This window comes from Polyergus mexicanus, unplaced genomic scaffold, assembly GCF_030449975.1.
Source record: "Polyergus mexicanus isolate NDT 795.1 unplaced genomic scaffold, iyPolMexi1.0 SCAF_2, whole genome shotgun sequence".
NCBI classification, from domain to species: Eukaryota; Metazoa; Arthropoda; class Insecta; order Hymenoptera; family Formicidae; genus Polyergus; species Polyergus mexicanus.
The window spans coordinates 9,522,981-9,539,632 of NW_027223322.1; the positions used below are offsets into that span (position 1 = coordinate 9,522,981).

A 16,652-nucleotide genomic window follows, 5' to 3' on the forward strand; every position below is an offset into this window, starting at 1 on the left:
AGGGCGATATCTTACCTTGTACCAACGGATCATGAGAACCCCTCACGAGTATGAAATCACTTTTCTCGCGACGCCAGAACACACGAGGCGGTGGCCGTCCGGATGCTTTGCACGACAACGTGGCGTTCTCACCCTCGAGAACGGAGACCTCGCCGTCCGAGGTGCCAGAATTCAGGATGTCGGGTGGCACTAAAAAAGAGAGGATAATATTGCCAAATTAGACATGATAATGAAACTTAACTCTTAAAATCGTATTAAACAATTACGCGAAAATATCACATAAATTATTCGCTCTAAAATAAAGTTGGAAATATTTCTCACATATTTCACACATCTCAGATTTTAATTGTCTGATCTTTTTGTGCAATACATTCATACATCTTTTATTTAAAAATTATGCACAATAAGATGCTAAACTCTAGAAAAAAATTGCAGAATGTGAGTGTATATTAATCATAGTATACACATAAGATAAAAATATATATAAAATACATTTTGTTGAATAAAAATACTTCAAACTAGAAGAAGCATCACTGTCTATGATAAGAAAAAATGATACTGTTTAATTCGCACACACATACTACACAATAAATATCATAGTGAATTACGAGGACTATGAAGGATACGTTATGGCTAAAAATTTATGGCTATAAAACAAAAATATTTACATCGATATAATTCTATATCCGCTATAAAATTAATTTCTCGTTATTCACGCATTTTTCGAAGTAAGCTATTCAATTGTAGTCTGTTCTGAAATGCAATATGAAAAATTAATTCTACTGCACATGTTTTAATCGCGCTTGGAAAAAAAAAAAAAAACGATTGCAAAACTCTTTTGAGTTAATATTTCGTCATAATTCATTGTGTTACTGCATTGTGTTATTGTATCGGATCGGACACCAGAAGCACATGTAAAGCTCGCTAACAAAAGAATAATAAAACATTTGTATATAACAAGCGTATTTTCTGGATTGCATTGTGTGCACGGAATGTAAAGTATACTAAATGTTATCACGCAGCCTTTGTCAAATGAAACGAATTTTCTCGATACCGCACGCGCGTCCATTTATCACAAATTCAATGTGTTCGAGGATTATGATGCAATTTCACCCGACGTTGTTTACAACAACGAAACAATTTACGAATTGGATCGAAATCGCGCATTGTGCGAAACGATACGTCTTCATATAAGTCTCTTCGGCGTCTGTGCTTTCGACGTTGGACCGTGAACGAGGTTTCGCGAACGAACACCGGCGGGGGCGGGGATATAAGGACTATCAAGAATCGTTATTGCCGTCGTTTTAACTCCATTTAACCGAGACGTTGCCTGTGACATTGGCAAACACGACCGTAAAATCATCTCGAAATCATTCCCGTCACACTCAACGGAAATGAAATATCAGCGGGACATTCTCCTCTCTTCAAGGAGGAAGGAGAGAAAGCTCTTCCTGATAGAATTCCATCCAATTCGAAGAATTCGTTTCAATTACAATGATCCAAGCTGGGCACAAGTATGTCACAGTATAACGTACACGCTACACACACGTACGGACGAATTGGCCGATGAAAAATAAAAGAGAATGGCATTTTCTCGTGTTTCTACACAAAGGAATTTCATTCTATTCGGCAGCGAGAGTCCGCTTTTTGGTATCCGATGATGAACGAAGGCATACACGCACATCATAAAACGCATTCCCCGCTCATCTTTCGCCCCGTTTCCACGCACAAACTAGATGATATTACTTGGGCGGAACTGCTGCCGGTCTCGTCGGCGCGATATAAAAGTGAAATTGTGCATTTCACGATGCCATAGTAGAGCGCAACGAGCGCGTTTTACGCCAAAATTGAAGCATATAGCAGTTCCGGCCATATCTAGGATATTGCCGATGTAGAAGCTAAGCGAAGCAAATATTGAGATGCACGTGTTATGCCACCGTAATTAACGTTATAAGAAGGTAATGTAAATTTGATAGAAACAATCTGGTTTGACGTTTGCGCACGAGCTACAAAGTACGAACATCCATCAACTGAAGATCGGCAGAACGCCGACAGACTTTCTGCCAGATAGACTTTCGCACTTTGTTATCGTGTTTAATTAAATTATAAATTAAAGCACGTTAGCATTCTTATATAATGCTCCTTGTAAACTAACTCCTATCGAATCGATATTATGTCAGGTAGAAAACACCTGTCAAATGTAGTAATTTTTTATTAATCAAATTAAGCCGGTTTATAAATACTTTGTACACGTACATCGTATGTAATTTAATTATTTCAAATTCCAATTTCCAAAATTAAACAAGAGAATCAGTTTAGAGATCAAGATTTTAAATCTTTTTTTGAAAATTAATTGAATCTCTTCCAATCATAAGTTACACAAGAACACAGTATGGTATATAATGGTATATTTTACTCATCTCGTGCGCGATTTGCATAACACGTGCAACGAGAAATCTTCATGTTGTGCGATATGCGCGATGTTGCACACGTGTACGGCAGCCTATTCAGGAGCGCCGTTGCATCGGCGAGACACGCATACTTTCCGGCCCTAAAGCATGGCCCAGACCTAATGCGTGCGTGCGTGCGTGACATCTCTGCTAACAGCCGCAAACCTTGGTCGGCCGGAATGCGGCACGCGTAAACGCGTGCAATTAGGCATACCTAGGACATCCACGCATCCCAGCTGGCTCAACATGGGTTTGGTGTTGAGTTGGCACATGTAACAACCACGGTCGGCCTCCTTTAGCGCCCGGATATGCAGCTGCCAAGTGGCTTCCTCGTCTTCCCGTGACTGCGTCTGGTTCTTCGTCTTGGCGTTCTCTAGGGTGACGAAGAAACGGGTTGAGTGGGTGACTCTGCGATCGCCCATCGATAATATCGTCTGATCCTCGGCACGTAGCCATCCCACCTACGGAGCAGCATACAAATATCGGAATTTTCTTTTATGAAAACGGCGAGGGATATTTCGCGGATATTTTGAATCGGTCGCTATGAGAATCAAATCCGAAAAGGGGTTGCTTCTCCCCAGCGGCTACAGATTTAAATCATCGAATGAATACCAGTCCTATGTAGATTGAAATTTCATGGAAAATTTAGTTGCGGAATTTTCAGAGCCACGGTTGCATAAATTATTCCTCGATAACGACACGCGAATACCACTTCCACGGGAATCATACGCGTAAATGCATTATGATCATATTAACATTTAATGATAGATTTGGCCAATTTGAAGCCAATAATTTTCTTTTAATAACGGGATACATTGTATAATAATACGAATAATATGATGGTTTCCTGCAACTAAACAAAATCATTTACCAATTTATAAAAATTTTCTATGACAATTTGAAATTTATTTTATTTCTTTAAAAAGTAATGAAGATTATTATTATTATTGGAAAAACGAAGTAATTTTACTTAAATTATTCTCTTTCACCGTGGAAATATTTTTATACAAGTTTAATGAAATTGTGTATGTAAGAGTGTGCACGAATATTTTTAATTTTCAAAGATTGGTGAAATAGATAGCATTAATGAAGTATCCACCTAAGAAATATTGCTAGATGACATAACTTTTTTTCAAAGATGATCTTTTATGAAAGAAAGGAAAGAAAAATATTAAAATAATAAATTGATTAATAAATTTTTTTTCTCTTTACATTAAGAAATGCGTATTTAAGAAATTCAAAATTTTAAAATATCTTAGCTATTTTTCTATTTTCCGTCTGATTAATTTACAATAATTTTATTATTACATAGCTAATGAAATAGGAATACTAGCCGCGAATGTTATTAAAAAATATTTGGAAGTGTAATTCGAAGGTGCGATATCACTTTATTTTATATAATCATATAGATAACCTAGATTTAATTATCGCTCATCCCTCGCTAATCTAATCTAATTTTCCCGAAAAATCAGGCTATTAACTTGAGATGTAACTCAGTCCACATCCTATAATGATATTCAGTTACCGCGCGCGGAGATTAACATCGGATGTCATCTTTCGCTCGTATCCCGCTACGGGTTTGACGAGGCCGGTACGAACGAGATGTTAGCCGAACAATATTATATCGCGCGTTATCATCGAGTTCACATGCGTACGTGTGTACGTCGGCAGTAATTGCTTTTAGGCAAGTACGCATACTGTACTCGAGTTGCGTCGAGTTAGGTCGGATGGGGTTGGTGCAGGAATCAGCGGTGACGAAAGGTTCAATTTAACGTCGTATCGGGCGCCATCGCCTCACTTAACCGCCGCCACCAAGCCTTCGCCGCGTTATCTCTAACGATGCACTTGGTAATTAATCTCAAGTGACTGTTGTGCGACCCACATAACCACCTTCGGTCATACGCGGGCAGCCGGTTACATGCCGCGCGCTGGGATACCGCCGGTTGGTGGTGTGTCATCCATACACACCTGCGCGACACGCGTGTACTTCGCCGCAAGCTACACCCTCGATGGCAAGCTTAGACGAAGGGTTGATCACTGAAAACATGGTTAATTGGCCTTGAGGGCACATACTGCGTTCACCTGATACGTGTTGATAAGTTGATCGTACAGTTAGAACCAGATCTAATCCGTTTTTAATCATGAATAATGAAAAACTTTTCTTGTTTTTGAAAACTAATTAGGTTAATTAAAATTCTAGCAGTTTTCACAAAAGCTTGTCATTCAATCGTGCATTTTAACAAATTTTGGGACATTAGACGAAATAACGTAATATTAATCAATAAATATGCAATATTGGCAATAATTAGTTTGACGTAAAATCTTAATTTTTTTTTTTTTTTTTACAAGATCAGAGAGGATAATATATATACGTAGGTAGTAATACTTTTACATCAAGTTTTTTTACAAAGCCTCTTGTTTCTCAAAATATAAAAATGTACAACTATGATATATCAAGATACACAAAAAATTAATTAAAAAAATAAAATTGCGACTTTGGAATTAAATTTATGTTTTGTGACACAAAATTTCAAAACGAGAAAAATGGAGTATACGCGTTTGATATCTTTCTTTTAGAAAAATCGTTGCAATACCGTAATTCTTTCTATAGGAGAAATTTTCCTTTGTCTAAAGCGGCATCATTTGTGATCATGGTAATGGGGAGGCGGCGAGCTGTGCACCGCATAGCTTAATCGAATCGATGTAGAATAATATAAATCGTGTTTCCGCTAAAGACAGCCATTTGTGCGAAAAACGAGACGCTACGTGCCTGTAGCGGCTGTAGAAGATGGGAAAGAGCTGGACAGGAGAGAATTGAGAGATGATGGCAACCGCCGTTTGAATCTTTTCGTTATCGAAGCGTAATCGAAGACGCTTTAAGTATATTGTCATGAAGGGACATAGTTCGTCTATGAAAAGAGTGGGAGGGCATTATCGGCGTCGAGGTTGCGGAGTCATTATCTCTACGGAGAAGATAACGATTCGTTCGATGCTATCCAGGAATAATGCTGTCCTCCCTCTGCGGAGACGGCACGCTTATCGGAGAAAAAGCTCCATAGAACTCAAACGGCGACTTAGTTCGGCATTTTGCATGGTCACGATTCTGAGAACCGGTGGATATCCGGATAATATCTGATTGGAAAGGATAATTAATGAAATATAAATCTGAGACTTCTATTTCACTGCACGTTTTACATATAATAATGTCTCTTTCTTTCTTTTTTTTTTCTTTGTTGATTCTGATAATACGGAACATATTTAATTGTAATTCTCCAGCGTGTATTCTTAATCGGAATTTTTTTGCTCGACATCCCATTGAAAAATAAAAGATTATATAATAACGCCCTTTTATAGACATATCGTATCGAATCCGTTTACATAGAAGAATGAAAATATATGGCACCTCAATAAAAGATTTATTGATATCTAAAATGATATTTTAAGCAGATAAGTTGCATATGAATTTATAAATAGGCACATTTTTTATTTTAATATTTAATTTTTAAAAATTTAATTAGCCGTTATCGTCGTATGTTCGGAAGACGATTGATTACATTCACATCAAAACGGCTTTCATGGTAGATGCTGAAGATGCTTAATGATAATCCTTGCATCAAAGAGACTTCGCTATTAATTAGACTGTTAGAGACGTAAACTGCTCGTTCCTGCATAAAGCATTTTCGTATGCTGAAAGTATCTCTCAATTAAATATGTAACATAATAACAGAAATATTTAAATATACAATATTATATGTATATTAATACACATACTACTACTGATATATTAAAAATGAATATAGATGGGAGATGCCTTAATGAGTATTTGATCCGATAATGAACGGTCCAAACAAAAAGACATTTAATAATTATATATTTATTTAATTTGTATAATAATGACGCATTTATATATATTTAATTGTATATATTGTGTATGTATGTGTGTATATATATATATAAATTTGTAAATATGTATCACATTTAGAGGACAAATATTAATCGCACGAAACATTAGATTATGATATTATCTTTATAAGCGTACAGTAATATAACAAAAATATATGAGAAATTATAACATACTATATATATAACAGTTAATATTTACTAAGTAAATAATACCCAGATAATTAACAAGTAACTAATTGTTGATTTAATTACTATTGGTAGTAATCGTGCGAAGTGATTGCGCACAGAACAGAGCTTGATGAGATTAGCGAGATATTCGGAGGCGATGTGTAATCGGTTTGAGGCCTTTGAGCGGGAAAACTGAGCGTCCAGGTTGCACACCAATTGTTGTACACGATTCCTTCTTTTTATCGCAGTTCGAATTACTTCTCTCGAGTGCGCAGTTTCATTGTGTGTTGCTTAATTTAATAACTAAAATACTATTTCTCTAGTTATTCGTATACGTTCTCGTTCGTAGCTGTGCTACTCTCGTCTCCGGTACGCTTTTATCTGAGGATTTTCCACGCTAGCCCGTTGCAACAAGAAACGTTCATTATAACAGAAAGAGACGTAGAGAGAAAGACTTTCTCTCTCTGACCGAAGTTGATAAATTAAAAACGAGTTCTATACTTTTCCTACGGACGGAATCGCGCTCGACCGCTATTTCCACTGCTAGTGTTTGTAAGAGCATTAGCACCTTGAATCTGAGGCTTACGCGTTCCTTTGTACTTGGGATATAAATCTTCCTCCATGAATCGTCCGTGACGGAACCAGTGCCGGCGGCTACGAGCTGACGTAACGAGTCTCTGTGTCTCTCTCTCTTTCTCTTCCTGCATCTTCCGGCATCCAAACGAGGTGCAAAGTATTTTCCCCGGGAAAGCACTTCGGACAGGCTCGACGGCTGACACACATTACCCGAGCAGTTACGAAATTCCCCGGTGGGTACGTCCGCGTCGGCGGCGGTCGTCGGTACCTCTCGGGCGTAATATTTCGAGAGACCCCGTCCTACGAATCTATGTTAGCTCTAAGAGATTGCTCCCCATACCGCTTTACCCGCGTCCGCCACCCTTACGCTCTGCCCTATCCTACCCGGGCAGTCTCCCCTTTTCCTCTTCCTCTCTCCATTGTAATCATGGAAACAATCATTCTTCTCTCTCCCTGGCTCCTCTTCAGTCCGCTTGCGCTCTCTCTCTCTCTCTCTCTCTCTTTTTCTTCCTCTCACTTACCATCTCACGGACACCCTTCACATCGCACGGAGTCTTCTCTATTCTGCCACTTCCGCCTCTGTTACTTCTCTGTCTGGGTGATCGTTCGTCTTTGTCGTTCTACCCCTGCATTCACAGATTTCAGCGTAATGTCTCGTTCTATTGCACCGATAGGAAGCGCAACGTGTTTGCGGCGCCGAGTGCCACGATTCGGTGTGCTGATGGCAAAGGCAACGGGCGGTCGATGGTGGTGTTAGTAAGGATGATGGTGATGGTGATGGTAGTGGCAGCGGCGACTGCGAGCTACCTTTTCGCTCGCCTCCGCAGCAATCACCGATTTGTCTGAATAAGCCCCGGGCAAGTATATGCTCATGCTTACCCTGGGGAAACACCACTCCGGCCAACTCGCAACCCTCTCTTCTCTCGATTCTGCCCGCTCGCGTCCCCCTCGCTGCGCCAACAATCTGCTACCGCTGTTGCTGCTGCCTGCCAGAACATACCTCTGCCTCTTCGTTTTCGGCATCCCCGAAAATGCTTCCGTCGATGCTTGATGGGAACGGCCTGGATACTACGACGCTAGACCGTGATGGGGAGGAATGAGATGGGGATGGAGATGGAGCGAAAAAAGAGAGACTCCGAAGTTTCTCCTCGTGTATTGTTGACGGTGAAATTGGTATTACGGAGGAAGTACAAGAAGACGAGCGACGAAGCACAGGGGGGGCCGATGGGTTCTTATCGGTCTTGTCTTGTAAATAGAGAGACAGTGTACACAATTCCTTCCTTGTACAAAAAATATCTCAAGCGCTATATTGGCATGTTCTTAATTATAGTTATATAGTATACAAGCCTGTTGATTTCAAGAAAACATTAACTATATGATTTTTAGAGAGTTCTTAGGTATTAAAAAATTATCTATAATAAAGCGTAATATATATAAGTATTTTTCTAATTACAATACTATCTTGTTAAAAGTAATCTCTCTCTCTCTCTTTCTTTCTCTCTCTCTCTCTCTCTCTCTCTCTCTCTCTCTATATATATATATATATATATATATATATATATATATACGTATTATAAAATATTTCGTGATTGCGCCTCGCGACGACACAAGAAAAAAGTGTTTCTGTTGCGATCGTGTTACATATAACGTGTTAAGTTCACTGAACAATAAGGAACTGAACATTCTCTTGAGTGGGCAATGAGATATGACTTAGTAAACTTACAACTTCGCTCAACTATAAAGGACGATATCTCGTGAAAGAGTAAAAGAGAGAGAGAGAGAGACTTGACAGTGATAAATGAATTGCTATAAGCAACTAAATTCGTCTCAACGCGCTTCTCGCTATTCATATTACTATATTTATATTCATTTATCGCAATCTTCCTCCTTTTCGCGCACATTGCCTGAAGTATAATTGGATTATGTAGGGATATCGAGGAAGCGTTCGTGGATTTATGTTTATCGGATATTTGCTATTATGTTTCATCGGCCGAAGTGTACGCGCGCCTATCCTATTTCACCGTTAGTCACCGATAATGGATGATCTTACGTCAATTGATCTAAATCGTTTTGAGTTTGTCAATATTCGCAATTATGCGAATAAGCAATGTTATTAATCCGATCGCAACTCTTATATGATAAAAATTTAAATTTATTATTTTTAATACGATGACGCTCTTTAGTTAGTATCTGATTAAAAAAAGAGAGAAATTAATAGAGATTTTGGCTACATTCGATGGAAGATTAAAGCAAAAAGTATAGCAAGAACGACGCGAAAGTATTCTATATTTCACGTTTAGTACTCCCTTTACGCTAGAATACGAGAAAAACGCTTTGATTTCTTTCGAGCGCGCGTTTCGACTTTCGCGATCGTGCAAATGAGAACGTTTAAGGGATCGTAGCCGTCACGTACATCTCACAGAAGGTATCTCCGTCCATTTTTTTCTTGATTCGTCTTTCACGTCGACGGGGGAAAAAGAGGTAGAGACACCAATCTGCCGCGGTGCATCTCAGCGATTTGCCTCGTTTTACTCCCTTGAAAAGGTGCCGCGGATACTAAAAGCTTGCCAGTGTCTTTTTTTTTTTCGTTTAGGAGGAAGGCTTTAGAAAGATCGGTCGAGACGAGCACAAGAATAGTGAGAAAACACTGAGGAACTTCACGAAGATAAAGCGCTGAGAGAAAGAGCCGCTGTTAAAGCGGCTGAATCGGTGTGCGTGCAAATGTATGTGTGTGTGTGCGCGCGCGCGTGAATTTTTATCTACTTGTCGTGAAAGGCGATTTTATAATCTCTTGAAAATTGCACACTTTCAAAATCGTACTCTTGTGTCAGTGATAGTAGCTGCTTCCGTTTCCTTTCATTCATTATGATCGCTTTTCGGAATCGGTTCCCTTGCTAGTTGACGATGTTTAACGAACGAAACTTTGATCGAAAGATACTTGATTAGCTGCTTTGAAAACGTTGAATAAATCGTTTCGGTTATGCAAAGTATCCTGTAAGTTATAGGCTGCAATTATTGTATAATGATAGCAGCAATAGACTCAGAGTATAATAGTTTAATCGCATTATATCTTACAGATTACATATATGTCTTTCTCGTTATATGGTATATAACTTTCACGTTTATTTCTTTCTCTCTTTTTCTCTTTTCATATCATTTAAAATAAATTCGACGTAAACATATAACATAATTTTTTTTAACGCATTTTTGCAATTATCGAACCTTCAGTAAATCTCGATTATAATCTAAAATATTCTGTAAGAAATGCTTCTGTGTATAATATTTGCAGAAACTTAGCATTAATGTTTGCAATTGAAACGCTAATTAAGTGAAAATGGGAAATATTTATCAAGTCGAAAATTATATATTCTGTCTGATCATTTCAGACTTGGTTACTGAATCATGTCATTTCAGACGGAACATTAAAGTAAACTAGTTGTACAAATACTACTAAACTAAATTTCTTCTTCAATACATAAGCTTCAAAAGTTTATTAAATAATATACATATATACAATTCCGTATGTAAATGCAAAACAAATTTAAAGTAATTTTGGAAGAGATATAATAATCATATTAGTATTTATGAAAAGGAATGAGTATTTATTTCAGATAATATGGATAAAAAAACCGCGGGGTTTCTGTAAACATAAATAAGAATCTATTTATATAACATCGAGAAATTAGAATTTGACAAAATTTTACGATCCCTAATTAATACGAGAAATAATTTGTATAAAGTCGGGTAGTTCCTTGTTCTTACTGAGACGATATATTCGATAAGTTTATTCTACATTTGAGAGAAATGCGTGTATATATGCATATTTCGGTGTTTTTGACACTAAAGTATTAAGTGTGCGCGCGAGAATAAAATCCTGTGAGGTCTTAATTAGCAACATGTTAGAGACGAAATCATTATGTATCAATATGAGTTACTAAGTTCTCACACGCGGATGCATCTCGCGATGAATATAAATGCGCTCGCGATAAATAACCATTTCACCCATTTTTCATACCATTTCGGAGACAGCAATTTTTTGCCGCAATTTATGACGATGATTTAAATTTATTTTGAGCTATTAAATTTTTGAGTCCTTTCTGTCATATTTCCGCATGGTTTAATAATTTTTTTTATCAAATACATATACTATATACATATATGTGTATTACGTTACATTAATATATAATTTATAAAAATATATTTCGTGTTATATATACCTTTGTTTTTTTTTTTTTTTTATTTTGCAGTTACGTACTACGTAGTATCTTTAATAGATAAATTTCAAATGATGTAAAATTATTAATTAAAAAGATTCAAATTCTCTTATGATATTTTGCATCGCGAATTTTATATTAATAACACGCGTCAAACTTACATAGTACGCTAAAAGACATTCCATTATTGCAACGTTTCTTTGTAACTGCAGAAAACATATGCATAAAACGCTTTTATTACTGTCTATCCGTAGTATACAAATATGCGAGTTTGTTTGCCGACGGGCCATAGTTCTGGGATGTAGCGGAGTACATAAAAATAGCGCACGTACACATATAAAAAAGTATTAGCCGCGCGTATATGTATACCGAACAGCAAACAGCTATTGCCTAGAGTGTTTTTGGACCAACCGCGAAGTGTATTCGATTTTGTTGTGCCCGTGTAAAATTACATAGTTAAAAAAAAGAAAATAATAAAGATATATATGGCGCATATAATTCGCGCATGAAAACTTGCGATTCGTATCGCATATAAGTCATATTGCTGTTTTATCCGCGTACATATCTCATACCTAGAATAAATTACTAGATTGTACCATAAAGTACAAGATACCGTAGAATAAATTAAAAAAGATAATTATGTTGGCTGAGAACATTAACGCCACGGCAATATTGCAAGAGTCAGAGAGTATTATGCCGCCCAAACATTTAATTAAGATACTTAGATACGATTCGGCTGTCTGCAGATGCGAAATGTTATCTAACAAGAAAAGTCCGTAAAATATACATCCTCTACATCCATATATGACCATTAACTCTTTCTATTTTTTCTCTCGTTATTTATTTTTTCCTATATTTACGTGCAACAATATGACAGAGAAAAATTGTTTTATATTTATTCTATCAGTTGAAAATTGATTATATTTATTTTATCCTTCTGTTTTGTCCTACCTGTCTTATGTTACTTTATGAACAAAAATTAATATACATAATAATTGCTTTGGGAAGAGAGAAAAAGGCATAACTTTATCAATTAATTTATAATTTTTTAACGTTATACATATTATTTTATATTTTCGTATAAGTTTAGAATTTTCATTATATGTATATTTCTTGTATGTATAAGCCTATAATATGCATTTCACACGCTTTATTCTTTGTTAAATTAATATTATATTTATATCACATATAAATAGCGGATTTTTATTCAATAAGATTTTTTTAATCATACTTTAATATTTTATATTTTTATATCTTATTTTTTACGAGATTAAAGTATTGCTTTCATTTCTAATTAACGTATATATTCGTTTCTGCATGCATAATTTTATTTTCGTATTCAATTCGCCGGTTTGTCGTTATTACACGCTTTATTTTCCGTTCGATATCCGAATGATAATGCAATGCTTTCTATAAAATCCATGCAAATTTTTGCCCTTTTCGCGGCATTATTTTAATTGACAATCGATTGAGAAAGATGTATTCACTCTGAATTATAAATTGGCAAAGTCGATACGGCAGCACACATATTTGCGGTTATCGAATTTTATTTTACAGGCGGTCACGTATGTGATATTAAAAGCACCGTGTCTAAAATAACACAAAATAATGGTGATGCGCTGACGCGCGCGCGAGCTTTAATGCGTTTAATCGCACGTCAAAGCTTTATCCCGGGAAAAAAATCACCCGACGCGATGTCTATGGGGAATTGTTCGACGAATCATATATTTCACTATTTGCTCGCGCGCATGTATGATTTGACTTCAAGCTTTAATTAATCGATTTATGCGCTATATATTATAAGCGCGCTCGATAGCGAAAAGCTTGAGAACGAAATGGCGATTTCGATATTCTGCGAAAAATAAACATTTGTATGTGCCAGTAGCAGGCGTTTACACGTGGCTTATTGAATATACTCTATACATTTGCATTGTAAATTGCTCTTTGCCGAACATATTGCACGAATCGCATCGACTGCGTTGTTATTCTTTGCTCTCTTTATTTTTCCAGTATTATCGGGGAGATTCAACATGAAATGTATAAAATTGTTTTTATCCTCGATATTAACCAACTATCTTACTAACCCGCGGCAACTTAATCTTCGGATACGAGCAAGAAAAAATTATCCTGAGATAAGTCGAGCACTATTGAATTTCTCGCGTGCTTAAATAATATATAAAATAAAGTTTTTTTTCTATCTTCATATTTAATGCATACGAAATGAAATTAAAATGAAACTTTATTGTTGCAACGAGGGAGTAGTCAGAACGAACGCTCTTTGACCAGTTCTTCGCTTGCACAGTTATTTTAATAAGAATCATATACATTTAATGGTTTCCTCTTCGTTTAACGATCCCAAGGTGCATTGCCTCGACTTATTTCGAGCGGAACATTCGCGCTCGCGATTCACACCCACGGAAAAATACAGGAAACGGAGAGCGGACGGAGAGCGCGCAAAAAGACACCAGTACGCTGACATCTGCCAGAGCCAGCCCGGAGCGACCCATTTATTTCCATGGGATTACCCGAATTTCAGATTTCCTTATCGCTCTGGCAACGCGCGCGCTTATGCGTTCTACGAGCCGGCTCTAATTAGCGCTCGATGTTTGCTCTCCCGCGAGCGTCGTGGCGTCACGCCACCGTTTCTTGCTGTTGAAAATTCGCCGGCTGCCTTACCTTGTAATTTCCCACTTTCCTGATGGTACAGGAGAGGGCGACCTCTTTGCCAATGGCGGCGGTCACATTGCCGATCGGCTCGGAAAAGCTCGGCACATCTGTGAACCGAAAGAAGTCTCGCGTTAACGCGTTCAATTAAATTCAAGCATTCTCCGATTCTTTATTCACGCAACATGACTCTTTTATGATACTTTATAAAAATTTAATTGAAACTTTTTTAAACAGAATTCTAGAAAACAGGAATAATGCTGCTCTCATTTACGTTTTGAAATAGATTACCCGGATAAAAGTTAAGCTGTGTCATACAGAACTTGTTGGAAATCCTATGAGCCTAATTTTCATCACGTTCTTTATGCCAGATATAGAGCAATTTTTTAGCCAAATATTAGATTATCGCATTTGGCGCTTTTTTAATATTTATTATTAAATATCCTGGTAATGAAATGTCAAACGTTAAAATTTTTGACCGTTCTTCAAATAACTTGAGTGAACTGAATATAAAAATTGTATTTGGAATCACAAGCTATATGATGCTGTTTATTTGCTGAATATTTTATTGAAAATGTTTGCTACAAAATAAGCGAAATATAACACAATACCATAGATAGATATATAACATCGGTACGCAGATTGAAAAAACATCAAGATAATTTTAAACATTTCTGCAAGTTTCTCACGAAAAAAAACATATTGTTATTTATAAAATATTTGAATTGTTTATGTTACGTAAATTATAATTAATTGCTTACCGTACATGCCATAACATCTCTGCGTGAAATAATTAAAATAAATGTTTTGCGATGCGTTTATATATTGATACTTTGATGATACGTCGTATTTAGAAGCGATACGTCAGGTTGAGATTATGAAATTAACATCATCAGTTCAACTTATATTATTTCTCGTAACGTAAAATATTTCAAATATTTGATCTCGTATAAATATATTATTATATATAGAACTTCGCATATGTTGCTTTGACATATATTTTATACCACTCGAGGCGAATGCAGTACTTCGATGTTCATGATGCGTCATTCTCGTTAAAACACACGTGACGGCGCAATAACAACGATTAACGGCTTGTTGACGCGTATAATACCGTATTTCGAACAATGAAATATAGGTTTAATTTCCTGTCAAGTCTCAAATTGCAGCTCGTTGACATAAACGACGATGCATCGAATAGTTCCATGCATAAGAATCGTGGTACGTGTTACAAGACCGATATAAACATAATAATGAATATTTATCAAAAAACACCAATTATGGAGGGACGTTGATGAATTCTTCGTGACAATAGCATCTATCTAAAATATTTCGGAATATTTCGTTCGTGGCTTTCGTGTAGTTTATAATAAGCTCACGTATGCTCGCGAATGTACATCTAATGCAAATGCCTCATACAAAGCGGTGTGAACATACCATAGCTTACAATGTACTTTGTACACTATATGTAATCTCAGCATGAAGATAACGGAAGGAATTATACATTTATCAACTGTATTAGAATCAGCTAGTGAAAATTTACACGGTATCATATATTACAAAAGCGTCATTTAATTTCCAATTACGTTATTAAGATCTGAGAACTTCAACTGTCACATCTGGTGGATAAAATTATATAACTATTAGTGAGAGTTCGTCCCTTCCACTTTCGAATGTATAAAATCTCGCGTGAATATCATTTGTTGTGGAATCTCATTGTTCAATGTTGAAAAGACTTACATGATTTTTCAGCAAGTTCACGCAGAATTTTTCGCTCTTATCATCTTTTTATCTCTAGAGGAAAATTACGTAATTGATCTTCCGAGTTCTCCAATTTTTCTGTAATAAAAGAATCTAGAGATTCATTCCTCTTGATTCATCCTTCCCGCTCTCGAGAACAATGCACTGGCTTTATTTTACGAAAGCACCGACGATTCTTTCCACCCGGCCGGCACCGTAAAATCGAGCCGGCGAATACGGTGCTGAGGAAAAAAGCAAAGTCAAAGTTGCAAGTATTACGAGGCGCTACACATTTTTGTAAACGAAAAACCGTCCCTTGCCGGTGTAACATGATGGAGCTCGCCCGAGGGGATCCGAGAAAAAACGAAAAGTTCAAACAACATTCGGCTACATCGCGCACGGGCACATGGCGCGATATTGAAACACGCGCGAAGTCAAAGTTTACAAATACTGTCTCATCGCCGAGTCATACTTTTGGCCGATGCATCGGGCGCGCAGCATCCGGCGGCGTTTTGTCTCGATGCGTCGCGGTTGCATCGAACGGAAGTCGCGATTACGATCTGTCGATCGACCAAATCGAAGATGCGATATTGCCAGATATTCCGAAATATGTCAAAACTGTATTTGAATCCTTGCGGCTGTTTCGCACATAGCGAAGTCGAACGGGTGGCGGCGAGACAAAATCCCAACAGTTAGCTGTGTCAGACAGTCTCTACTTTATAGGGATCCGGGGCGATCTTCGCAAGCATAGAGTATTGGCACAATATTATGATAAGATATTCACTGACAGAAACAGGAGCGGAAAGGAATTTTTAGCTTCCTCCGCCATCATCCTCGCGGCCGTATCTAGAATGTAATATAAGAAGACGTGGGGGAAAATAGTGATGTTACTCGCCTCGAGTGGCCTCGTCTGTGGAAGTGAAACGAGGAGATGAAG

General features: G+C 37.1%; 1 protein-coding gene across 4 annotated transcripts in view; it reads right to left on the bottom strand.

Annotated features, from left to right (window-relative positions):
- Positions 1–16,652, bottom strand: part of LOC138944837 (lachesin) — a 45,056-nt gene that overhangs the window by 5,995 nt on the left and 22,409 nt on the right. For all 4 annotated transcript variants that reach the window (XM_070315893.1, XM_070315892.1, XM_070315895.1 and 1 more), the window contains exons 3-5: positions 13,988–14,085; positions 2,665–2,911; positions 16–189 (exon numbers count right to left, since the gene is read on the bottom strand). In XM_070315893.1, the coding sequence (XP_070171994.1) occupies positions 16–189; positions 2,665–2,911; positions 13,988–14,085 (519 nt within the window). The remainder of the gene's footprint in view (positions 1–15; positions 190–2,664; positions 2,912–13,987; positions 14,086–16,652) is intronic.